We start from the raw sequence: 26,313 nt of genomic DNA on the forward strand, positions 1-26,313 counted from the left end.
CAGGGAACCATGCGCACGGCAGGCCTCCCACAGACCAGGAGGGGGGGCTCTGCGGTCCCCAGGCTGCTGCCCCTCTACCCTGCACTGAGAGGGGGTCCAGGGGCCTCCGGAGGCTGCCATGGCCCCTGAGCCCCCCGGCTGCCCATCTACACGGGCCCAGCGATGGAAACTTACACTGGGGGTTCTCTGAACACTGCGCAGAAACCAGAAATTCTTACAAACGCCCCAGGACAAGAGGGCGTTTTCCCAAAGTCCTGGGGCTCCCAAGTGGCCTAACATATGTCCTCACTTATAAGAAGAATCACCTTGAACCTGAGATGAAGACAGACTTTGGGAAAAAGGGGGGTGTTTGGGGGAGAGTGGAGAGGGGCCCACCAGGGACAGAGCCCCGCTCACCAGCACCCTGGAAACAGTGAGGCCACGGGGCTCGAGGTCCAGCTCGGGTCTCCACAGTGACCACCATCCGGGGAGCTCAGGGGGTCAGTGACTCTGGGGAATGAATAATACGCGACCCCAGCCCGGCCCCCACCCCAAGGACAGTGGTGGCAATGTCCGGACCCTCCCTGGCCGGGCCCAGACCTCGGCTGGAGAAGAGACACGGGCCCAGCTCAGGAAACTGAACGTGACGTGGAGCTGCAGCCCCCCCGCTCCCGCTGAGCCCTCTGCCCTCAGTGCTCAGGCCCTTCCCGCCCGTCCTGCTCGGAGACTGACCGAGCAGCGGCCGCCAGGAGGGGGCCGGGGCCTCTCCCTGCAGCTTCACATTCTGTTCTCGTCTCGCTTCCCGTGCTGACAGCTCCTGGAGCCAATGCGCACATGGAACGCGGCCCCGGGGGTCGCTCCTGGCCGCCCGCTCCGGGCTGGCCTCGCACGTGTGCGCGCGGACCATGTGTGCGGGTGCTCAGCGCGTGAGCAGGCCACGCTGGTGACCTCCACGTGTGCGCGTCCGTGCATGTGTGTGCATGTGTGAGTGCATCTGTGTAGCTGTGTGTGCATGTGTGTAACTGCGTGCACATGTATCTATGCGTGTCTGTGCTTGTGTACACATGTGTGCATGCACGTGTGTATGTGTTGTGTAGCTGTGTCTATCCACTGTGTCTGTGTGTGCATGTGTGTATCTCTGTGTAACTGTGTGCATGTAACTGTATGTGTGCATGTGTGTGTATCTACGTGTGTCTGTGTCTCTGTGTGTGTGCACGTATGTCTGTGTAACTGTGTGTGCGTGTTGTGCCTGTGTGTCTGTGTAACTGCGTGCTGAGCCCGTGTGTCTGTCGGCTGTGCCCGTGTTCCCACATTTCCGTGTGTACTTGTGCACACCTGCCTCTCATTAGGAGTCTGGTGGACCAGGCGCATTTTCACAACCGGCTCCTTCAACCACCCTTGACCTTGACAAGCCAGGAAAGGGCACCACCGGTCATGGCCTGGCCTGGTCTTCAGCACAGGGGACTGTACTTGGCCCAGCGGTGGTTGGGTCCACGTGAAAATGCAGATGTGGCCCCCTCACCATGAGCCTTGGACTAGGCAGGGTCTCTGCCTCACAGCTGGCACCCAAGGGGCAGAGAAACTGCCCAGGCCGGGCACCTGCCTTCCCAGGCGGCCAGAGGCCCAGCAAGACTGGCGCGCACATTTGGGGAGGGGCCATCGCCTCCAGTTCTAGACCCTAACGACGCCCCAGGGCTCCAAGGGCTCCCCTGCATTGAAGGCCAACATCAAGTCCTCCTGAGCCCACCTGGGTCCATCAGGCCCAGAAGTCGCTCGTGGGCAGTGTGCTGGGCACACAGCCGGACCTGAGCCAAGGGCATCTCCTACCTGGTTACTGACAGCCAGCCTACAGGCAGCCACAGCCCCGCCCAGGGTCCCCCCCCGCTTGCCGACTGTCCCACGGCTCCACAGCTGGGAGGCAACAGCTACAGGGGGCAGTTGCCGCCCGCTCTGAGGCCAGGTAGTGAGGCAGGGGCAGGGGGTTCAGAGCCGGGGGCCCTCCACCCACAAGGCTGCCCCGAGTTCCCTTCCTCCTGCTGGGGACACACTCTCTGCAGGACCTGGGGAGGCCACAGCACGGCCGCCGCCCGTCTGGACGGCGTGTGGGCGATTCTTCTGCACCCGCACAGCCCCGATCCCCGCCCCAGGCCAGCCACTGGGAGAGCCCGCTTGTGGGGCACCAGAGGGCAGGCACACCATGCCCACGCCACGCCCACGGCTCATCCCGTTGTCCCTGCCGATTCCCGGGCAGCCCCTGGAGCCCCACGCAAGCCCGGTGCCAGGCCCCTCCTGCACCCCGCACCCCACTGCCTGCTCAGCCTGAGCCCCGAGCCCCGAGCCCCGAGCCCCGAGCCCGAGCCCCGCTATGTTATGTCAGCTGCCGCCCTGCACAGCCCGGCGCTCCAGCTGGCCGGGGTCAGATGTGAGAACAAGGCCCCAACAAACGGCCCTCACTCCCCTGGGCGACGAGACCCCCTGAATGTGACACTAATGACGCCCCCCCCAGCAGAGCATAAAGGAAGCACCTGTCCCAGGACCACAGCCCTCTAATCCCCCTAAATCCCCAAGCAGGGCGGGGGGCCCAGAGCAGCCCCCCAGCCCTGACTCCTGTCCCTGCCTCGGGGACATGCTGACAAGGGCAAAGGGAGAGCGAACGGAGCCAGGCCGCCCGAGAGCAGGGCGCCCCGGGGGTGGTGGGTAGCCTGGGTGCGGGTTAAAAAAACCAAAAACCCCTCCTTGCATGGTTGTCACTTTCTAGCAGGGCAGGAAGGACCCCCGTGCCTGCCCCCGAAAGGCCCCCCAGCCCAGGCTGAGGCTGAGCTGAGCTCCCCATCTGAGCAGAGCCAGCGGGGCCCCGCCTGTCCCCACCACGCCTGCACCCCAACCCGGGAGGCTCCATCTCTGGTTACCGACGTGGAGCTGAATCATCACAATTTCTGAAAAGGGGAAAAAGGGGGGGGTACCAGGGGGAGAGGTGGAGAAAGACCACCCAGACACCTGGCCCTGAGAGGGAGAAGCCTGGAAACCACGCACACCCAGGCGTACGCGCACACATGCCCACGCACACACGCTCACACACATGCACACGCACACACACGCTCACACGCACACACACATGCACACACACCCAGGCACGCACGCACGCACACACACAAAACCACACACACCCAGGTGCACGTGCACACATGCACACACACGCACACACACGCTCACACACACGCACAAAACCACACACACCCAGGCGCACATGCACACACACACACGAAACCACGCACACCCAGACACACGCGCACACACGCGCACGCGGGCCCGGGGGCCGGCCGTGGGGCCTGCTGAGTGGGCACCTTCACGGTGATGGGTCCCTGGGCCCGCTGGCCCCAGGGGGTACGAGGCCCCAGGCTCCTGCCTCCCCATGGGCCAGGCGGGTGGCTCCCAGGGAGGAGGGTGACCCTCAGGGCCCAGGGCAGGGGGGCTGCGGGCAGGGATGCCGGGAAGGAAGGGGGGCTGGGTGCCCACCCTCACTTTGCATCGCACGGTTTTATGGCTTGAAAACAGGAAATGCCCTGGAAACAAACCGGCCCAGGCTCGGCGGTTCCCGCACCCGTGGGAGCCCCGCGGCCGAGCCCTTGCTGGTCGGGGTCCCGGGGCCTCCACTGGCCACCGTGAGGTCTCCCTAGAGCCCGACGACCCAGCGTGAGGCGTAAGCTCAGGGCCACCTCCCCTCGCTCTTCAGGAGGGAGGGGCAGCCGGAAGTCAGCGGCCCCAGGGGCACCTGCGGGGGCGGGCGAGGGGTGGGGGCAGGTGACGCCGGGCGAGCCCCCCAGGTGGGGCCCAGGACACTGCCCACGGCCGGGACCGTCCACCTGACAGCAGCAGCACGGAATCGGGTTACGTGTTCTCAGGGAAAGTTCCAAACCTTTCCCAGTTTCCTCTCCCTGCTCCCACCCCCGTTCTGCGCAGACTCGATCGATAGGACGTCCTGGCCGCAGATAACGCGGGCCGGCTGCGGGCTGCACACAGGGCGCCTTTGTTACAGGAACAGTCCCCGTAGGGCCCCCCAACACAGGGCCCGGTGTCCGCGAAGAAGGTTCTGGTTACAGGGAGGATTCCCGTTTTCACGGCTCCCCCGGCCAGGCCCAGGCCCCGCACGAAGGAATGTCAGCTGTCCCCAGAGCAGCTGCCTGCGGGCCAGGACGCCGCGAGCCAACCCGTCCCCCCACCGAGGACGGGCCCGGGGGGCAGAACTGTCCCCGGCAGGACGGCCCGAGCCACCACCCTGGGCCCCGCAGAGGTGCTCGCGAGCCCTGGCCTCCCCCTGCTCAGACACCCTCGGGGGCCAGGACACCGACTCCTGTACCCAGTGGGGACGGTGGCCCTCGCACGTGCACGCGGCCGATGGGACGGAGCTCCCGCCGGTGTCGGGGGGCCAGGCGCTGAATGCGGTGGGCAGGCAGAGCAGGCCCAGGGGCCCTGCTTTAGGGGCTTTGGAGGCGGCTCAGCTGTGTCCACAGAGTCACCCAGGGAGGGGCTCTCATTCTTGGGGTCCCCGCTGACCGGCACAGGGGCTCTGACGGGTCAGCCTTGTCCCCTGAGGGCAGCAGTTACAGAGTCTGCTTGGTGGCCCTGAGCCTCTGTTCACAGACGCAGGCGGGGAAGTCGGGGGTGACCTGGAGCTGGGGGGTTTGAGGGGGAGCCAGGGGGACTGCCTGGGCCTCCCCCACCCCACCCAGCACGGGAAGGATGGCCCCACAGCACCTGCCCCCACCAGACAGGCACTGTCCAAGCCAGCCCTGGACCCCCACATCCACCCTCGCCCCCTCCTGGTCCCAGAGGCCAGTGCCCTCCACCCTCTCTCCCTGGTTCAGGCCCCCCCAGGCGCTGACCCTCCTCCCGGGGTCCCGGGTGCGGATATGAAGCCCGAGTCCTGCCCTGGAGCCCCTACGCCTATCTGCACACGGACCCAGCCCTCGGTCTGTGCTCCCTAAGGGTTTGCCGCCAACGCCGAAGGGGTCTGGGCGAGGACCCCGACTGACTAGACGGCGGAGGGTGGGCCACGTCCTGAGGCAGAAGCGCAGGGAAGGCCTGGGCGGTGGGAACAGTCTCAGCTGCTGGCTCCCTGTGCTGGGGACAGAGACAAAGGAGCTTGAGGTTCCAGGGCTGGGAGAGGGGGTCTTCCCAGAGCACCCTGAGGTCCAGGGGGGAGTAGGTGACACCACGGGCGAGCAGGAAGGCTGCACAGAGGCCACTGCAGGGAGAGGGGCTCTGTGGACGTTCGTTGCCCACCGAGCAGAGGGGAGGGCTGGGGGGTACCCCAGGCAGGAGGCCTCGAGAAAATCAGACCACGGGGTTTCTTGTGGAAAATCCGGGCCACCCAAGGGCGCCCTGACCTTCGGGCAGGACAGGAGGGACTCGAGCTCTGTGACTCTCGTCCCCTCCAGCGCAAGGGACAGGGCGAGGGCGTGGTCGCCGGGGGCCCTGACCTCGGTGTGGTCGCCCCGCTGGAATGCGAAGGGTGCGGAAACCGGGATCTGCAGGGGCTGCTGAGTGGGAGCAGGGGGAGGGGCGGCCGGAGCCCGGGCCCTGCCCCACGGAAAGGGGGACCCGCAGGAGGCTGTTGAGGGGGCCCCCCCGAGCCCTTGCGGGGCCTCATGTTGCAGCTGAGAGACTGGGGCCCGGAGAGCGGGAGGGTCCCGCCGGCTCGGCGCTGGGAGGGGGCTGCAGCTGGCGGGAGGGCCGGTCACCGCGAGGGAGCCGGGGCCAGGGAGGAAGCCGCAGGCAATGACCTCATCCCCCAGGCCTCCGGGCGCGGGTGCAGCCGCAGGCACCGAGGACAATCCCCTGGCGCTCAGCGCGCCACGGTTACCTGTGTGTGTGCTGCGCCTCGGAGGCCCCTCTTTGTGTGGGATTTGAACAAAGTCGGGTTGCGTTTTAGAGACAAAAACCAGCCTTCACCTGGCCCGGGAGGGTCCCTTCCTGCTGAGAGTGTGTGTGTGTGTGTGGGGGGGGTCCTGCCACAGCAGCAGGGTGGGGAAGAACACAGGAGAGGCCCCCAAACCCGGGGTCCCTTCGCGGGGCAGGCCCAGAAACTCGGGCACAAAGCAGGGACACGTGTGCACATGGCAACGTGCACAAGTAGCCACACACGCACACACGGGCTGTGCACACTCAGCCTGGCCCTGAGCTCAGGAACCGGAGCAGGAGCCATGGCCGCAGCCCCCCGAAGTGGCCCTTTCCCCTGGGAAACAGCAAACAAAGCTCGGATCTCATACGTGGCTGTTAACAGGCCCCGGGCAGACCCCGTAGCAGAGATGAGATTCCAACAAAATGGCTTTTTCAGGCCCCCCAAATATCCCTGTTTCAGCAGAACGCTTAATCCCTCGGAGGCCGCCTGGGGCTTCCTTACCCCGGGCTGAGATAACAGCTTTCTGGCACCAGAACAGCAGAGCCTATGAAAAAAAGGAAGAAATATGGGCTCTCTGGGAAAACACAGCTCGGAGCGAATTTTTTTCCACCCCTTAAACATCGTGCGGCTCTCGGGCCCCTCGCACGGAGCCCACCCGGCCCCTCCTGGCTCGGCTGAGGCCTGGCTCCCGCGCTCTGGGCCGCGGCCAGCAGCGCCCGCATTCCGTTGACAACAGCGCCACCTGGTGTCCTGGGGCCGGGCTCCGGGCTTCCTGGACTCGGGGGGGCTGCAAAGTCAGCTTCCTCGGCCCACTCCCCACCCGTTCTGCCTCTGCCTGGGGGTCCCCACCCTCCCACCCCCCAAGCCTGAAGCCTCCCCAGGAAGCCCCGATTTCCACCTGCACCGAGAGCCCCGGGGCCCACCCTGGAGACTGTGAGCTGTGGGAGGGGGCCCTGCCTGTCCGGGGTGACCCCCAGCACCCTTACATTCTTCTTCCTCTCTCCTCCTCAGGGCGCCCCCTCCTCCAGGAAGCCCTCAGCATCCCCGAGACACATCCCGCCCCAGTTCCTCTTCACCTCGCACCTCCCTCCCAGCCAGTCCTGACGTAGCTCACATCTGCCCCCTAAGGGGGGGGACCCACAGCTGCCTCATCCCCACTGTATCCCCAACGTCCCCCCAGCCCTGGCCATGACTCTCAGCCAGACACGGCCAGCTCGTGAGCAGAGAATACCTTGGAAACTCAGCAAGACCTGTGGAGGGTATCTGAGGCCCACCCCCTCCATTTTACAGGCGGGGAAACTGAGGCCCGGGACCCTACCGCAACGTGGGTCGTCCTATGGGGGCAGTGGACTCACGGGAGGGAGTTGCAGACCCAGGAGCGCCATGCTGGGCACGGGGAGACCACAGCCCAGGCCCTGCGGGGGGCTGGGGAATGGACGCAGCAGGAGACTGAGGCCACCACAGAGCCCTGGGCACGGGGCTGAGAGGAGCAGGGGTGAGGGGAGGGAGGGGAGGGACACTGAGGCAGTGACAGCCACGGTCCGGAACAGGAGGAGAAGCCGGTCCTGTGACATGCCAGAGAGACGGCTTGGCGAGAGCAGAGCAAGGGCCCGAGGCGGCTGGGAGTGTCCCAGGTCAGCTCGAGTGCAGAGCAGGGGGAGTGAGGGGAGGTGAGGCGGACGTGCCTGCGGTCAGGGGCGCCTGGGCCCCGAGCAGTCGGGCTGGAGCGGCCAACTTTGCCCTAAATGCACAGGGAGCTCCTGGAATAATCAGATTTTTAAAAGAAAACTCCAACCCTCTAACCCCAGCACGCATGCACACTCACACACATGCACACACATGCACACACACACACATGCACAAGCACACACGCGCGCACACATATGCACACGCAAGAACTGCGTGGAGAGGGGCCTGTGGGACAGGACGGTGGCAGAGAGAAAGGGGGCAAGGGCGGCAGCCCCAGGTCTCTGCCCTCGGAGGAGTGGAAAGGGAGGTGGGACTAGAGTGGGAGTGGGCTCTGTGCTTAGGGCACACCCGGCCCGGCCCCAGGGGGAGAGGGTGCGGGACACACACCCCTCCCGGGCCCCCACCCCCTGACCAGGCCCATCCTCAGCTGAGGGCACTGTGCGCAGTTCACAGATTGGCCACCAGGTGGCAGGCAAGCCTCAGAAATGCCAGGAGCGGGGCGGGAGGAGCCAGGGAAGGAAGCTGGGCTGGGGCAGGGGGCGGGGCAGGGGGCAGGGGGCAGGGGGCAGGGGGCAGGGGCAGGGGCAGGGGGCAGGGGGCAGGGGCAGCTGCGATGGGGCAGGACAGGAGCCCTCAGCTACCTCGCCTGCTCTGGGCCGCACTGAGCCATGAAACCTGTGACAGTTCTCTCTAAACATGAGCAGCGCTGTGGGGAGGGGGGTGCCCCCGGCCCGCCCAGAGGAGAGGGGGGGTCCGACCAGATGGGGGTCCCGAGGCCCCAGGGTCCGCCTCCCACCCTGGGCTGTGGCTGGGTAACCCCCGGCCCATCGGTGAGATGCCTGGGCTGAGAGTCGCACACAAAGGCCTGCAGGGTACAGCTGGGGGGTCTCCGTGGCCGGGCTGTGGTCACTCGCGGTGCTGCTCCCCGGGGCCCTGCCGTTTCAGGTTCAAAGGCTAACTGCCCAGCCCAGGAGAAATGACCCAAGTCAGTCAGGGGCTTGTGGGCTGCACTGTATCCCCCAAAACTCATGCATTGGGGCCCTGACCCCCAGCACCTCAGAATGTGACTGTATTTAGAGACAGAACCTTTAAAGAGGCCGGTGAAGGTAAAATGAGGTTCCTGGTGTCCTCGCAAGAGATCAGGACACAGACACACACAGAGGGACAACCGTGTGGGGACACACCAAGGAGAGAGGCTCAGGGGGAACCGGCCCTGTGACACTTGGATCTCGGGCTCCAGCCTCCAGGATGGGAACAGTGTCTGTGGTTAAGCTGCCGGGTTTGGGTGTTTTGTTCCGGCAGCTCCAGGAAACTCACAGAGACGAGCGGCTGACCAGGCCCTGGCCGCAGGCCGAGTCCCCTCCCTGGCTGGTGCCCACCAGCCCAGGCCGTCAGCAGGAGGCAGATACCAGCCAGTGCCTGGAGGGCAGGGATCTGCCAGGCCCAGGAGTCCGGGCCCAGCCTGGCAGGGTCTCCCCCGGCCCCTCCCAGCCTCAGTTTCCACCTGGATAAGTAACTTGGTCACCTTGGCCATGCGGAGCGAACCTGAGGAGCCACTCGCAGTGGGAACATGCTTTGTGGGGTGCAGGCTGTGGCTCCCGGTGCCGTGTGATAACCCAAAGTACTGAGACACCCCACGCTTCCCACTCTCCTGCCCAGCTCCTCCCTGCAGTTGGCTGGGGGGAGGGAGGCCGGGGGGCTGGGGGAGGGGAGGCTGCTCCTGTCCAGGGCGCAGACACAGGACCAGGGAGGGCAGCTTGGCTCCTGTCCACTGCCCCCTGCAGGGGGAGGGACCCGCCTGGAGCAGGGGTGTAGACACTCTCTCTAGGCCACCGGTGGGAAATGCTACCCGAGTGCAGCGACCTGTGGTCCCCCAGGACCTCCACACAGGCCCAGATGGCACCAGGGCTGCTTCCATGGGTCCCTGGGAACGGGACACGGGGAAGACACAGGAGTGCCACGTGACCCCAAACGCTGTCCCTCTCACTGGCCTGGTGACAACCCTACTTTTACGTGAGGGACACAGCCTGATACGGGGCAGTTCAAAGCAGGATCCCAGGACCCGGGGGCCGGGCTTATCCCGGAGAAGCCACCGCACAGCCACGTCCACGGAGCCAAGACAGACACGTCAGCACCGGCATGTTAAAATCACTCCCTCACGTGGGCCCCCAGGGCCCCTGCACCCTGAGGCCGGCTCATGACTTCACGGGAGGCCAGGAGCTCGACCGCCAGGCGAAGCCGGAACGGCCGGTGCACCCAGGTCTCCGCGCCGCCCAGTGCGCCAACCGGGCCACGCGCGCATCTGCTCGCCAGGCTCACGTCCAGGAATCACTAAAGGACCGGAGGATGAACTCCTGTGAACAGGAGCAGGCCAGTGGCAGAGGTCACAGCCACACACACAAAAAAGCCCCCCAAAAACAAAAAACCGAACTGCAGGAAACCTAACAGAAGAGGAGACCCCACTTGCGATGGCAACCGACGGCACCGCTGTTACAGTCCTTATTAGAAGCAAACTTAACGGCCGCTGCCTGAAACTGGGACCGCAGAGCCGCCCGGCAAAGCCCCCCCCAGACACGCCAGGCTCCCCACGCCCACGCATCAGGTGCCACCGTGTGTTTTTTCAGGGAGCAGGACGAGTCGGTTGCGACGGTCACCGCGAAGAGCCGACTAGCGAGGGCTGGCGGGTGACCCCGACGAGGAGCCGTGCGTGGAATTAAATCGCAAAATGAAACAGGTTTCAGCACATGTGTCGTCCAAACAGGTGGCCCTGGGATGCGAAGTCGCTCAGACCAGTGGCCCAGGACAGGGGACCCCAAAATGGGCCCCCTGGCACCTGGACGTCCAGTTTACGATAAAATTGCCACCTTACATCTGGGCTGGTTGGTTGGAGAGTTGTCCATGCACCAGAAGGTTTCAGGCTGACCCCCGGCCGGGGTTCGGACACAAGGCAGCCCATCAGTGTTTCCCCCTCACATCGATGTTTTTCTCCCCCCACCCCCCCAATTGATGAACACGTCCTCGGGTGAAGGTAAAAGACAGAAAACGGCACCTCGCGTCGGGGAGGAAACACAGGCTTTTGAACCTGTGGCGCTGGGGTCACTGGAAGGCCAGAGGGACAAATAAGGGGCTCCGCTCCTCTCGCCACCCGCCGGGTCACTCCCAGAGCCGCCAGCAAGGGGGGACCCGTCCCGGTGCCCGAAGGAATGCCAGCTGGGATCTGAGCGAGGGCCTCCAGAGGGGGACTGTCCCCAACTCCAGACCCAGAGCTCAGGAGGAAAGACAGGCAACTGCGCTGGGGTGAGCCGGCCGGCCGTGCGGGGATGCGGGGCGCAGAGCCCCCTGGAGCCCAGCCGGCGGGCAGGAGTGCGGTTCTCTCCGCTTTGCAGGTGGAGGGTGGGGCACAAGGAGACGCGAAAACACCCAAAACACGGCGGACAGACAGCAGGGTCAGCCGCCAGCATCCAGGCGGCCGCCAGGGGACGTGGCCGGCCCCGCGCCCACCTTCCCGCCAGCCTCCCGGCCGGGCCACCGGGAGGTGTTCGCTCCCTGGGTCACAGGCCCCGGCGCCTGGCCCAGCACAGACCACGATGATCACATCCTGGCTGAGGGTCCCGCTTGGCCGCTGGCCCGAGGCTGTGGGGGCCTGAGGTCGTGGGGGCTGCCCCAGGCCCCGTCCGAGGGGCGCACAGCTGGCTGGGAAGGGAGGAGCCCTCTGGGGGCTCAGACAGGCTGGGGCAGGAGGGGCCCAGGCCCAGTGTTGGCGATTTCTCCTGCGCCCACAGTGCCCAAGTCCCTCCTTGGGGGCCGGGGACCTGGGCAGGAGGGTGAGAGCCTCCAGGGCAGTGGCCAGGGCCGTCCAGGGGAGGGGACAGGGCCGTCCAGGGGAGGGGACAGGGCCGTCCAGGGGAGGGGGACAGGGAATGGGACAGCCTCAGGGCCCCTGTCCCAGTGTCAGCCCAGTGGAGGGCCACCCAGACCTGGGGCCGAAGCGCAGGCTTGGGCAAGTCCCCGCCAACCGCACCCCCGTTCCTCACACCCACATCCTCACGTCCTTCCCTCCTGGCCCTGCTCAGAAGACGCCTCCTCCAGGAGGCCCTCCGGGACCCCAGCCTCAGGCTGCTCTTCCTCAGGCCGCCTCATCCCGGGGGCCCCGCCGGCAGGTATCAGAGCCGGGGGCCCCCACCCCCGGTCCCCGCTATCAGGTCTGCAGCCGCCGGCCGGCAGGCGGGGACACGGTGCGGGAGCGGCTCACCTCACCCGGCACCCACAGGGCGGGAGGCGGGGCCCCGCGGCGCCTGGCACAGCTGTGGGTACGTACCATCCAGAAGAGGGTCCCCGTGGCCAGGGCGACGTACTGCTCGATGGTGGACAGCACACTGAAGATGAGGCACACCAGGACGATGAGGAAGCTGCGGGACAGGCACTGGTCAGCCGCGGGCAGCGCCCCCCGCCCGCCCCCCGCGGGCGCCCTCCTGGGCCCACCGCCCGCCCCCCGCGGGCGCCCTCCCGGGCCCACCGCCCGCCAGCCGGTGGCCCGTCCCGTCCACACAACGGCAGGACACTGACCCCACGGCCCCGGGGACAGGCCTTCAGTGAGGCCCGGAGCTGAGAGGCCAGATGCCAAGGAGCACGTGTGTGGGGCCCCAGCTCCACGAAATGTCCCGACGGGAACCCCCAGGGACAGATCGCAGGCTGGCGTCGCCGGGCAGAGGGCCCGGGCATTCCCTCCAGGGCCATGAACATCCTGAGCTTAGAGGTTGGTGGCTGCTCCGCTCTGGGGTGTCTTGAGACCGCGATGTGTGCCCACCCCACGCCCAGGCCCCCCAGGGTGCTGCCGGGGCCCAGAGGTGTCCACACAAAGGCGGCCCAGTGCCAGCTGGCAGCCCCCCAGGACCATAGGCCCAGGGAGGTCCCCTGCCTCAGTTTCCCTGACACAGGCCAGAGCCCCTTCCTAGCGGCAGGACGGCCGGACGCGGGGGGAATGGAGCGGGTCGCCCACAAACCGCAGACTCAGCGCCCTTGAGCCCACGTCTGCGCAGCGCCATCTCTCGGGTCCTCCCCGCCGGGTGGAAACCCACCATTGACCGTCACTGCTGGTGCCAGCTCGGCTACGGGGCTGCCCGGGGATGCTCTCGGGCCCCTGACCTCGGAGTTAGGGGGCGGGGTTCATGGACCCGCGTGTGGCTCAGGTATTTGAAAGCGTCAGGCTAGTTTCCAGAAGAATCGTAACACATGCGCATCTGCCTCCCCTGCCCCGTGCCTGTGGGCCCAGGAGCCTCAGCGGTGCCGGGAGAGGGGCCCTGCCCTGGGGCTCACAGCCTGGGGTGCGTGACACCCCCTCCTGCCCGAGCCACCAACCCTCTGGCCCAGCTTGAGTCCTGAGGCTCCAAAATCAGGCAGCCCCAGACCCCCGAGAGCTGGGAGACAGAGACCCAGGGAAAGGGGGGGTCAAACTCACTTTCTGGAGGATGCTGGGGGAAGGGCGCCACCCCCCGGCCACCCGGGCCCTAGGGCTGCCGGTCCCAGCTCCCAGGAGGGCGCAGCGTCGGCCAGAAGAGGCTGCTGCCAGAGGCGAGGGCGCTCCGGGCCCCCGGAACAATGCCCCGCTTGTGCCCTGGCAGCTGAGCCACCTGAGCTGTGACCTCAAGTCCCAGCCCCGGGGACGTCCGAGCCTTATCGGACATCACGGCACCGTCTGCAGCAGCCAGGTGCCCGGGACACGCAGGAGCTGGGAGCCCTGCCAGGGGTGAGCCTCGCAGAGGGCACGCCCGGCACACGGAGGCAGCCCGCAACTGGGCACAGACCTCCCCCCGCCCACAGGCTGGTCCCAGTTGGCACCTGTAATGAGCTGGGGTGGCTCAGGTGGCCCAACAGCCAAACCCAGGCCAGGCCACCCCCCCCCCCCCAGGACTGCACAGGGACGGCACCAGGGTGGGCAGGATGCAGTGGGCGATGGCCACCGTCCGGCTGCCCAGGCTGGCCCAGGCGGCAGGGAACGGGTGCCCCGGGAAGCCTGAGAGCAGGGCAGGTGGTGGGAGGCCAGGGAGACACTGCGCCCGGCCCGCCGTCCGCACCACCGGCCTCGGCCTATCGGAGCCTCACGTGCTCCTGGCTCCACGTCTGCTGAGGCTCGGAGGCCACCAGGCAGGACTGACCCACACCCTGTCCTCAGCGCCTCTCCCCAAACCAGGAGAAACTCGGGGGAGGGGACAGCACAGGCAAGGGGACAACGCGGGCACAAGGTGGAGGGTCTACGCCCGCTGCTGACGCAGGGACAAGGGGGGATCGCTCACCCTGACCCCTCACTCAGGGCCTGACCACTCAGCACAGACACAAATTAGAGATTCCGTCCCAGAGCCTCCTGGGCAGCAAGGGGTCCGGGGATCCCCGGCTAGGGACACGTCAGGCCAAACACCCCACTGCACCCCCAAGAGGTGACAAGGGCGGCTGACAGTGGTGTCCGTGGGCCGGGCCACGCTTCTCTGTGGGGTCCTGCCTGGGCCACACCCGGCGTGGTGGGCAGGTGGGCACAAGCCACTCAAGGGCCCACTTCTTCCTGTTCACTCCAGTCCTCACGTGAAGCCTGAGATGTGGGTCTGTCCCTCATCACAGGGGAGAGAAGAGGGTTCAGAGAGGGCGAGGGACTGCCCGAGTCACACAGCACCAAACACCCGCAGGGAACCAGACTCCAGCCCAGGCCCCTCGCACCACAGCTGCCCGGGGTCAACCGGGAGCTGCGGGCCCTCAGGCTTCCCTGCCAGCCGACAGGCTGCGCTGGGCCTGGCAGGGGGCGGACAGGCTGCCCTGGGCCTGGCAGGGGGCGGACAGGCTCCAGCAGGAGGACCGTGGGCGGCCCAGCCCTCGGGTCACGGCCGTCACTGCAGCCACCTGCGTGCCCGTCACAGGTTGGCTGGAGCACCCAGCACCCCCGGGAGGGGCTCGGCGCTGGGCTGGAGGCCAGCAGGGGCAGGGCCTCAGGCAGAACGGGAAACCCGACCAGGGCCCAGCTGGCTCCGGCCCCCAGAGTGTCACCTCCACTAAGCCTGGCGACATGGCCGGCCTGTGATAAGAAACTCCTCACAGTGTATATTTAGAAGGTGCCAGAGAACAAACTGAAGTGACCTCCCAGACAGGGCCCTTATCTGCCCCGGGACGCACATCGTCTCCCCCAGAGAGGATCCTGCCCAGCACGGAGGGGCCCACAGGCCGCCCCAGGCGCACCTGCACCCACTCTCCCTGGGCACGGCCTGGGTCAGGGGGGCAGCCTCGGCTGGGAGCCGCTGGCCTTGCAGGCCTCCCGCGGGTGGGCCTGGCAGCCAGGGCCTCCCCGCTTCCTCCTGGCACGAGGAGGCACAGCAGGCGGCCCTGTCCTTCAAACAGGGCACCTGTGAAGGCCAGAGGCCCGGGCGGGGCTCCCGGCTGCCTCGCCCAGGGCCCAGGAGGAGCGAGGCGGGAGGGCGACAGGACAGTGACCCCGCGGCCACAGCCAGGACGGGTGTGGGAACCGTTTGCCTCCTGAGGCCTCCCTCCACGTGTCCAGCCTGCCTCGGGTTGTCCGGTCTCCAGCGGAAGGAAAACTCCCAACGCCCAGCGTAGAGGCTCCGCCCCTCCCAGGGCTCCCTGGGCACTGAGCTGCGTGTGCCCTCCTGGAGCCTTAGCTTCCCCGCTGGGAAGGAGAATGCGTCAGGGTGCTCACTAAGGGTCACCAAGGCCCTGACGGCCATCAGATCGGCTGCACCATTCCCCGTGCCAGCCACAGTCCCAGCTGCTCACGATGGAGTGGGTGGCAGCCCCAGGGCCACAGGGCCCCATGCGGTGCCACCCGGCCCTACTAGCAGGAGCTCACAGGGAAGGCAGCCTCCCAGGGGTGACCACCCACCAGCTGCCCCCGAGCACACACCCTGCAGGCCAGGGGCAGCGAGGGCCTTGAAGTGGCAGGTGGGGGTTCCAGCTGGGGACCCGCTTCTGCTCTGAGCCCTGCACCCTCTCCCACTGCCCTCTGAAGGGGCGATCCGGGGGGCTTCTCAGAGGTAGGGGCCTAGTCCAGGCAGAGGGAACAGCATGTGCAAAACCCGGAGGAGAGAGCACAGTCCACAGACTGCAGAGCTCAGGCACTTCTGTCCCCGGGCACCAGGGGGCAGCAGAGAGGAAGCAGGGGAGCCAGGCCTTTCCTGCCGGCCTCCTACCCGGGCGCCATGACATTGGGGCCGCAGACCCCGAAGACCCCTGGAGACACCATAAGGCCTGAGCAGCTGGCCCTAGAGGAGCCGTGGGCACCAGGTGCCACCTCGAGGGCCCGGGAGCTGCAGCCTTCCCGCCCTGGAGGGGGAAACTGTGGCTGGCGAGGCTGTGCCAGCGCCCGGCGCAGCTCCTACCCCCGGGGGCCCTCGCTACACACCCACGAGGTGAGGTCCCCTCAGCCTGGGATCCAGCTGTCTGGTCAAACTCCGGCCCCTGTGTGTCTACGGTTGACACAGACGTCAGGCTCTGAGTGCGCAATCGCCCTCTGTGACCCGGTGGCCTCTTCAACCAGTGGGTGGCCTCCAGAGCAGGGACGGGTCCCCAGCATCCTCTCCCTGCTTCAGGCCTGCAGACGCCCCCTCCCAGGCCCTGCACTGGGACAGGGACCAGGCGGGCCGGCCGTCTCCCCACCTGCCCGGCAGGAAAAACCACAGTCGGCTCCCCACCCCAGGAAGGCCCTCTGCTGACAAAAGAAAAACCCCATGACAGGGACAGCTGGCGGGAGCGGGAGGCGCCAACCCGCACAGCCTCGGGCAGCCTCCTAAACGGGGCCCTTCACCTGGGTGCTGCGGGCGCTGTTTCTCCCTGGAAATTCTGGGGATCGGCGGGGACGGGGACTCCGCCAGCCTCCCGCTGCGGTCGCGGTCACAAGGCGACCAAGGAACAGTGGCTGTGCTGGAGGGGGCCAGGCCTCCGCTGTGGTGCCCCCAGGGCCCAGCAGGGCGGGCCTCAGGTGGCGGTACCCCCACTCTGGCCACAGGAGAGAGACTGCCGGGCACAGCCGGACGCAAGCTCGCTGCAGGGATCCCCGGAAGCCTCCAGACGGTGGGATAAGGCGCAGTCAGGGGTGGGGCCGGGGAGCAGCCTTGGTTCCCTGACTGCCCGCCGCGGGGCACATCCGCTCTGCTGCTGAGCCCACGCCCAGCCCCAGCCCTCTCCCCGTCGGGCTGCGGCTACCCCGAGGGCGGCCAGACCGGGGCCAGTCACCTGGGCTGCGGGCCCCAGACCAGCAGCCGCTGCCGAGAGCCAGTCCGCCTCCCCGCCGTGGGAGCCCCTGCAGCCCCTTGCCAGGCCGGCAAGGTCCATGCGCCAGGCCCTGCGCCGAGGGGACCAGAGCTTGCTGACCAGATGGCTCAGAAAGCTGTCCTCGCCCACCGTCGCCTCAGCTCGGCCGTGGGGGCCACACCAATGACTCCCTGTGACCCCAGCTAGGGAGGAAGCTGAGCCCCACACGCCCAGGGCGCTGGGTTGGGTCTGGGCCCCACAGCCAGACTGCAGATGACACCCCAGACCCAGCCTGGGGGGGGGCCCGCACGGCTCTGAGACAACCCCATGAGGTGCCGGCAGGGTCCCCGGAGCAGTGGCCCTGTGCCTGGCCCTGCAGGGGGCACGCGGGCAGGGCTGGCCTAGAGCTGGGTACTCGGGGGCCTGGTCGCCTGTGCGGATCGAGTGGTCAGAGGGACAGGTGTCTGGCACGTGGCAGGTACTTGACACTGGGCTTCCCATGGCCATCCGGGGACAAGACAAATTCTTGCCCACTCGAGCCGGCGCTTATGAAGGGTCAGCGTGTCCAGGAAGCGCCTGCTTCCTGTCTGTCCAGCTGGCCTGAGACAAACAGCGCAGGCCCTCGGCGCTTCCTCCCCGGCCTGTCCCTGTCCTCAGCTGTACCCTCCGCCCCAAACACACACCCAGGCTCTGCGAGGAGGCCCCGCACAGGTCCTGGACTTCTACTCCGGCCACCAAGCCAGGCCCGGCCGTCCCCCAGGCGGGACCACGCGGCCGGAGGGCGGGAGCGGCTGGCTGTGCGGCCGCGGCCTCGGTGCTGCTCCCCAGGGCCAGCGAGGGCTTGCTCAACGCCGGATGCAACCAGCAGTTTTATTTCGGTCTCGGCATCCTCGGTCCCGCCAGACGGTAGCGGCTCAGCCCCAGAGGCGGGTCAGCTCCTGCACCCAGTGCTGCTGGCCGAGCGGGAGCACAAAGACACAGGCCTGTCACCCGCCACCAGCTGCCCAACACCGAGCGAGAGCTCTCAGGCCGAGGGGGAACCAGGACTCAGCTAAGACAGGGCCTCGTCCGCCAGAGGCCAACTGTGAAGGACGCCTGGGCCTGGTGAGGCCGCTCTGGCCCCGTGGCAGGTTTTGGAAACCAGGATAAGTTGGTGCCAATCGGCACCCCTGGGAAACCCTCCAGTGGCACCCCAGGCGCTCAGAATAAAATAGACGCTGCTTCCCCTGCTTGTGACGCCCACAGGGTCTGCCCCTCACCCCAACCCCGGCAGCAAAGCACTGACTGTGTGCCTGTCACCATGCTGGGCTCCAGGGACAAGGCAGACACGGGGGGAAAGACAGTAAACCAGAAAACAATGCACAGTGATGGCCGCCTGGGGCAACAGAAGGGGCCGTCACAGTGCGTGACAGGGTGGGGGGCTGCCAGTCACAGTGAGTGACAGGGTGGGCGGCTGTCACTGTGAGCAGCGGGCAGGAGGGCTGCTCTAGGAGGTGACACAGGAGCTAGGGCCGAGCATGGAAACTCCTGGCAGAGGAAACTGTCGTGCAAAGGCCCTGAGGCGGAGTCCGGTGGGCCCGAAGGCCAGGTGCTGAAAGCAGGACAAGGACCTGGGAGCAACGACCTGGCAGTCGGCAGCCCTGAGGTGAGAGAAAGGCCAGGCCCGGGGCACCCCACAGGCCGAGGACAGGCGTCGCGGAGACCAGGCCCCCGGGACCAGCGGACACGGGCTCTGGGCTGGGGTCAGCTGTTTATCAACCCGGCTCCTGGCCAGGGCCCCAGAGACCCCAAGTGGACGTCAGTGATGCTCCTCTTTCGTGTTACACCAACCAGAGGCTGGAGGAAAATGTCAGGAGCTTTGAACCCCAGGAAACCAAAGCCGGAGGCCGGACGCATCCAAGGAGAAAGAGACGTCAGCAGCTCGTCCGTCCCGGTCACCATGCGCCACCGCTGCGGGCATCTCCCAGACAGGGCTGCCCGCCACCTCCCCGCCCCTGCCATCCCCCGGCCCCTGCCATCCCCCGGCCCCTGCCATCCCCTGGCCCCTGCCATCCCCCGGCCTCTGGCCCGCCTGCCCGCCCCTCCTTGACAGCCCCCAATCACAGTCTCCCTCCATCACAGAGACTGTCCCCTGGCTCAGACCCAGGAGGAACAGAGCGGAGGGAAAAGGGAACCAGCCGAGGCCAAGGCACAGGCGCAGGGCCGGAAGCGTCGACACCTCCACAACCGTCAGAAGCGCGCCTCGCGCTGTCCTGTCCTCGGACCGGCGGGAGCTACCGCTTCCTGCCCGCCGCCCAGAATAGCAGGCACATCCTCTGAGCAGCCCACCCGGGCCCTGGCTGCGGGCCACCCTGTCCCTGACGCGGACTCCTGCGTGGTCACCGAGCCCCCTACGCTGCATGGCCCAGCCTTCCGCACACCGGTCACTCAGCAGAGCAAAGGGAGCCCCTGCAGGCTGTGGACAGGGGACAGGGGAAAGGGGGTCCTGGGGGCAGAGACGCTGGACCAGAACAGGAGAGGAAGCAACGACTGATGCCAAGGGGAACCGCCTTCCCCCAAGGCCCAAAGCCACCCCTCGTGACACTTTATCATATGATATTAAAGACTGAAATTCTTTGTCTCATGAAGCAGTGAATATAAACCTTGAGGTGGCTGCTGTCCCACAGCCTGGGCTGTGCACTGCACTTCTCGTTTACAAACACAGCCCTTCCCTCAGAGGCCCCCCAAGCTCCACAATATGGGGCAGGCTGTCCACTGATTTGGAAACAATTTCTTCACCCTGAACAACACCTCCTCCAGGAAGCCTTCCTGGGTTGCTCAGGACAGGACACCCCCCCCCAACCCCCCCCCACACACACTGCACACACTTGCCTGGTGCTATGCGCCTCCCCTCTGCGGACCTCACCCCAGCCGGAGCTTTGCTTTCTTGGTTTGTATAATTCTGTGACTGAAGGTGCCCCCTTGAGCCCACCATGGCAGGGGCGGGGCTCGTGTCGCTGGCACAGCAACCACGCACGCAGGCAGGTTCATGCACTGCTGGGCGGGCGGGGGGCAGCGGGGTAGATACGAGGCACAAGCCTTCTGGAGGGAGATCTCACACCTAACAGACTACATCCTGATGCTGCAACCCAACGCTTCCACGCCGAGGAACCTACGCTGAAGACTGATACAAAATTACACATCTACGCTGAAGACTGATACAAAATTACACATCTACGCTGAAGACTGATACAAAATTACACATCTACGCTAAAGACTGATACAAAATTACACATCTACGCTGAAGACTGATACAAAATTACACATCTACGCTAAAGACTGATACAAAATTACAAATGTCCCAGGGTAGTCACTGCAACATTGTCTGCAATTGCAAGTATCGGAAACAGTCTCAATGCCCACAGACAAACGGGCCACCTGCACAGTGAGATTCCAGGGTCACCTGCTCAGTGAGATTCTAGGGTCACCTGCACAGTGAGATTCTAGGGTCCCCTGCGCAGTGAGATTCTAGGGTCACCTGCACAGTGAGATTCCAGGGTCACCTGCACAGTGAGATTCCAGGGTCACCTGCGCAGTGAGATTCCAGGGTCCCCTGCACAGTGAGATTCTAGGGTCCCCTGCGCAGTGAGATTCTAGGGTCACCTGCACAGTGAGATTCTAGGGTCACCTGCACAGTGAGATTCTAGGGTCACCTGTACAATGAGATTCTAGGGTGACCTGCACAGTGAGATTCTCGGTGGCCCTGAAAATGTGGCCGCTCCCGAGGAGCCGGTGCGGAGAGGTCCCCGGGATGTACTGTTAAGTCAGAAAACAAACGCAAGGAGCTTACAGTCTTTTCGACCGGTGGTGCTGGGCAGACTGGCCATCTATGTGGGGAAGAAGGCCGCGCACCACATCATCCAAAAGCAAACTCAAAACGGGGTGCGTGCCCTTACCTAAGACCTAAGACTGCGAATCTCCCAGAAGAGAGATGCGAAAGTCTCCGCGCATTGGGCTGGGCAACGGTTTCTTGGACACGGCACCAAAAGCACAGGGAACAAAATTAAACGTAGATCAACTTGGCTTCAGGAAAATTAAAAGTTTCTGTGCAGCAGAGGCCACATCAGCAAAGTGAGAAGGCGGCCCACGGAACGGGAGAGAGGAGTAACAAACCACACCCCAGAATCTACAGAGAACTCCCGGAGCCCAGCGGCAAAACCCCGATTACAGCCGGCGAGACCTGGGGATATGCCGCCCACGGCGGGCTCGCGTTGGCGTCAAGGCCCCAGAGGCTGGAAGCGAAGGGCTGGGAAGGGATCCCACGGCCTCGGAGACCCAAAGAGAGCGGGGTGGCTGTTCTAATGTCAGGAAAAATCGCCAAAGACCGTGACAGGAGAGGAAGAAGGTCATTCTAGATCGATAGGGGCCAGTTCATCAGGAGGACGTGACGACTGTAAATACAGGCTGTTCCAAAAAAATGTGTGCACGCTTCAAGTGATTCTAAAATCAGTGCTTACTAGCACACGGTTCATTTTCAAAATTTAAAAGACTCTACAGGAATGAATATTTTTTTGTCAACCCCTGTTTTCACACTGACCACCGCCTGGCCCGGGCCCTGCTCATAATGTGAAGCAGCGGGGTCGCCGACGTCAGGAGTCATTTCGCGCTGTATCTGTGTGCCCTCAATGTGCCGATGGTTCCCGGTTTTGTACCGTGAACTTTATCTTTTATGTGTCCCCATAAAAAAAAAAAGTCTAGTGGCCCTTTAGGATACATTTTCTTTGATCAGCGCTTAGTCTGGCTTCACCCATTATTTTAAATCAGTTAAATCTGAAAAGGAGTGAAAATTGAGCGAGTTATGGGCTGCTAAAGTGTGTGTATGTTTTTGGGGGGACACCCTATATATACGCACCCAACCTCAGAACACTAAATATGTGAGGCAGGTTTGAACAGGTCTGAAGGGGGAAACAGACAGCAGTGCCATAACAATGGGGAGTCCAACGGCCCGCTTTCAGAGACGGGCCGATCGTCGGACAGAAAACCGTTACGGGAATGTGGGGCTTGGACCCCCCATCAGCCCGATGCACCTAACGGACTCATCCGGACCATTCCCTCCGACGGCAGCGGGTGCACATGCTCCCCCCATGCACAAGGAACCCCCTTCAGGACCGGCCCGGGCTAGGCCGTGGAGCAGGGCCTAATAAATTTAAGAAGATCGACGACTTCCTACCAACCATCTTTTCTGACCACGAGGGTGTGAAACTAGGATCAATTACGGGAAGAACACTGAAGAATTCACAAGGACGTGGCACAGAGACAACGTGACCGAGGGTCAAGGGAGGAATCGAACGAGAAACTAAAAAATATCTTGAAACAGATGAAAATGAAAACACATAGGGGAACCAAGACGTGGGGGATTCGGCAAGAGCGGTTCTAAGGGGAAGTGTGTAGTGATTAAGAAAACAGAAAAATCTCAAATCAGCAGCCTAACGCTATACCTCAAGGAACTAAAAACAGAACAAACTAGGCCCAAAGTTGGTCGAAGAAAAAAAAATGAAGGGAAAACAACAAAAAAATGACCAGAGTGGAAACTAGGTAAAGAGAGACTAAAAAAGACAACAGAAAAGACCAGTGACACCAAGAGCCAGCTTTTTAAAAGATAAAATCGACAAACTTTGAGCTAGACTTAGCATGAAAAAAAAAACCCCAGAGAAGTCTCAAATAAATCAGATTGCAAATGAAAAAGGAGACATTACCACAGACGCCACAGAAACACAACGGCTCGCAGGAGACTGTGAACAACTCGACAGCAGCAAGTTGGACAACCTCGAAGAAACGGACGGCGACCGACCAAGAATCGGGGAGAAACAGGAAACCTGCAGACCGATCACCGGGGGAAGACTGAACCGTAATCAGAGACTCCCAAGGAGAAGCCCAGTCCCCGGCTTCACGGGAATTCTGCGAACATTTAACGGAGACTTAACACCAGTCCTCAGCCTCTTCCAAAAAACGGAAGAGGGGACACTGCGAAACTCGCTGTATGAGGTCGGCATTGCCGAGGCCAGAGGCGCGCGACACAACCGGAGAAAGTCACAGGCCAGCAGCCCTGATGGGCCCAGGCGCCGAGCGAGGCGAGTGACACAGAGAACCGCCGGCGCCGCAGGGTCTCACTTGCATGTGGAATCTAAAAGAAGCAAAAAAAAAGCAAAAAAAAAAAAAAACAGCACAGCCATAGAAACAGGAGAAAGGGGGTCACCAGGTCCCAGGGGCGGGCAAGTGGGGGGGCAGCAAAAGGTTACAAAGTTTCAGCTGTGAGGCGGGAAGGTCTGAGGAGCCAATGGATCCCTGGGACTCTAGTTGGCAACATTGTTTATAATGAAAGTTGCTAAGAGTGTAGGGCGGAAATGTTCTCAGCACACACGCATGTGCACGCACACAAGCATGCACACACAAACACGTGTGCACATGCAAACACACGTGCACATGCACACACGGTAAATCTGAGAGGCGACGCCTATGCTCGTTTCCTCGATGGGGGAATCCTTCCACACAATGTCTATCAAATCACTGCCGCGTGTACTTCGTAGATCTTACGATTTTATTGGTCAATTGCACCTCAATAAAGCTGGAAAAAAATTGGCCAAGGACTCGAATAAACACGTCTGTAAAGGAGACACCACGGAGGGGCCAGCAAGCACGCGAAGAGGGTCAGCGTCACGAATCACCAGGGCAATGCCACCAGAGCCGCAGTGAGAGGCCACCCCAGCCCGGCAGGGCGTCTGCATCAGCAAACAACAGACAGCGACAAGTCCTGGCGAGGAGGCGGAGCGACGGGGACCCGGGGGCGCTGTTGGCGGGACCGCAAAACTGCGCAGCCGCCGTAAAAGCAGTATGGCAGCCCCTCAAAAAATCAAGTTAAATTACCATGTGATCCAGCAGTTCCACATCTGGGTATGGACCCCCATCGCCCCCCCAAAAAAACTGAAAGCAGGTCTGGACGAGGTATCTGTACACTGTCCGCGGCAGCACTGGACACAGGACCAGAGGCGAAGCAGCCCGACAGGCCCTCCCCACGGACGGCGGGATGTCACGCAGCCCCGGGAACATGCCCTTGGCTGGGAATCGATCCCGAGACCCTTGAGTCCGAGGGCCGACGCTCTAACCACTGAGCCCCGCTGGCCAGGGCCTCCCTCAAGACTTTCATTATTGACAAAGGGGAAAAATAGTAAGTTTACAGCAGGACTTACCCAAACGACCAAGGTCAAAAAAAGCGGTAATGAGACGCATCGACGTCACGCGGCCCTGAAGGGAGGCTGCTCAGCACCCAGCGCTGTTCCTGGGTGTTCTTGCCAGAGCCTCGTGATGTCCATCTGACCGTGACACACACCCGCCAAGCCCAAATCGAGGGGACACGACGCAGAGCAGCTCACCGGTGCTCGCCACAGATGTCCCGGTCAGGAGAGACACGAGAGACCACGAGCTGCTGGGGCCACAGGACACGTGATAACCGAAGGCCACGTGGTGATCGCGGAGAGAGAACAGCGTCAGTGGAAAGGCCGCCGCGTTTGCAGTTCGCACAGGGCCTGAAGTTAGGTTGACAGTCACGTCGCCAGTTTCCAGGTTTGGGCAACTGTCTCTGGCCACGGAAGCTGTTACTATTCGGGGGAGTGCGTGAGGAGTCCTTGGGAGCTCTGTGTCCCGTTTTGGAACTTTTCTATAACTTTAAATTAATTTTTAAAAAAATACAGCCTGGCTGGTGTGGCTCAGTGGGTTGGGCATCATCGCGGGCACCGAAAGGTTGCTGGTTCGATTCCCGGTCAGGGCACAAGCCCCGGTTTCAGGCTTGATCCCCAGTAGGGGACGTGCAGGAGGCAGCCGATCAATGACTCTCTCAACATGGATGTTTCTCTCCCCCCCCCTCCCTTCCTCTCCTCTAAAAATCAATAAAAACATATTTTTTAAAAAAGCATTTTAAAAAAAGTACAGATCTCGCTCCTCGCTCAAGTCTCTTCGTGCCCCCTTTTCACTCTCAGGGTCACAGCCCTTGTGACCCCAGCCTCATCCCAGCCCCGAGCCCCTTCCTCCTCCTCACGTTGCCAAGAACATTCCTGCCCCGGGGCCTTTGCACACGCCGTCTCCTCCGGCCAGATGCTCTTCCTCCGGGTCTCTGCTGAAACGCTGCCCAGCCCAAGAGGCTGCCCCTGCCCGGCCCTCCCCACAGGGCGCCCGCGTGGCTTCCGCCCCTTCCCTGCGTTGTGCCTCCTCGGGCCCTCACCACCGCCTCACACACGGCTCGACACGCCTGTTCGTGCCCCGCTGCCCCTCCCAAACGTGGTCCCCTGGGGGGCAGCGGCGACCCTGTCTCATTCACCCATCGATTCCCAAGGACCGAGACAGCCTCGCGTACCGCAGGGCCCGGGGCAGCCGAGCGAGCGGGGGCTCGAGTACACGAAAGCGTCCCTCTCACTTTGTACCAATAACGATGCTATTTTTACCTCATCGAAACTGCAAAGTGTCTTTGTGATAACAGCCAGCTCGAGAGAGGGTGAAAAAAACGGAGGGAGGTGCAGGGGGGGAAGGCTTCCTGGAGGAGGTGTCCGGGCTGCAGAAACGTGGGAACCCTTTGACCTGCCCGTTTTCTCCGCACACGACCCGGGGAGATAATGTGGGTTCCAGGCAAAAGCGAGTGTCCCCGGATCTGCCTCGCAGCGTCGTCTGTAAGCCACGTAGGAAGCAGCCCGGGTTCCACGGCGGGAGATGCTCAATACATCAGGTTTGCGAATGTGGTGGAAGCGCCAGGCGGCCACGAAAACTCCCGCGTGGAGGAAGGATGGGTGGGCAACGGGGCAACGTCCACCATACGTCCCACGGTGAGAAGGGACAGACGGGCCATCTCAGCCTTACTACGTCTCCTCAAACGCACAGGTGCAGGGGCACAGGGGTGACGCCAGCTGGCGCGGAGCGCCCCCCACGCCGGCACTGGCGTCAGCGCCCCGTTAGCTCTTTTAACCCTCAGCGGCCACACGGCGAGGGCCCTGGTTGTTCTCACTTCGCAGCTGAAGAGACTGAGGCACAGGCAGGTCAGGCAAACGGCCACGGAGTGTGGGGGGGGTCCAGCTGCCGACCCGCCTCTCACCGCTGACGGCGCCGGGTGTTTTCACACATGCGCAAAACACACATGGGGCATGTGCACACACATGCACACACATGCACAGTGCACACATGGACATGCAGACGCTTACACACACATGCACACACGCACACGCATGCACGATGCACACATGGACATGCAGGCGCTTGCACGCACATGCACACATGCACACGCATGCACGATGCACACATGGACATGCAGGCGCTTGCACACACATGCACACACGCACACGCATGCACGATGCACACATGGACATGCAGGCGCTTGCACGCACACGCACACACACATGCACGTGCACGGACGCACATACGGACGCGTGCACACGCACATGCACATGTGCACACACTGCCTCGGAAGAACCCTGGGA

At 63.8% G+C, this 26,313-nt stretch overlaps 1 protein-coding gene across 4 annotated transcripts in view; it reads right to left on the reverse strand.

Annotated features, from left to right (window-relative positions):
• The window catches only part of KCNQ1 (potassium voltage-gated channel subfamily Q member 1), a 254,293-nt gene that overhangs the window by 212,821 nt on the left and 15,159 nt on the right, over nt 1–26,313 (reverse strand). For all 4 annotated transcript variants that reach the window (XM_087822084.1, XM_087822083.1, XM_087822082.1 and 1 more), the window contains exon 2: nt 11,889–11,979. In XM_087822084.1, coding sequence (XP_087678210.1) covers nt 11,889–11,979 — 91 coding nt within the window. The remainder of the gene's footprint in view (nt 1–11,888; nt 11,980–26,313) is intronic.

Source organism: Miniopterus natalensis, chromosome 11 (genome assembly GCF_054644295.1).
Source record: "Miniopterus natalensis isolate mMinNat1 chromosome 11, mMinNat1.hap1, whole genome shotgun sequence".
Lineage (NCBI taxonomy): Eukaryota > Metazoa > Chordata > Mammalia > Chiroptera > Miniopteridae > Miniopterus > Miniopterus natalensis.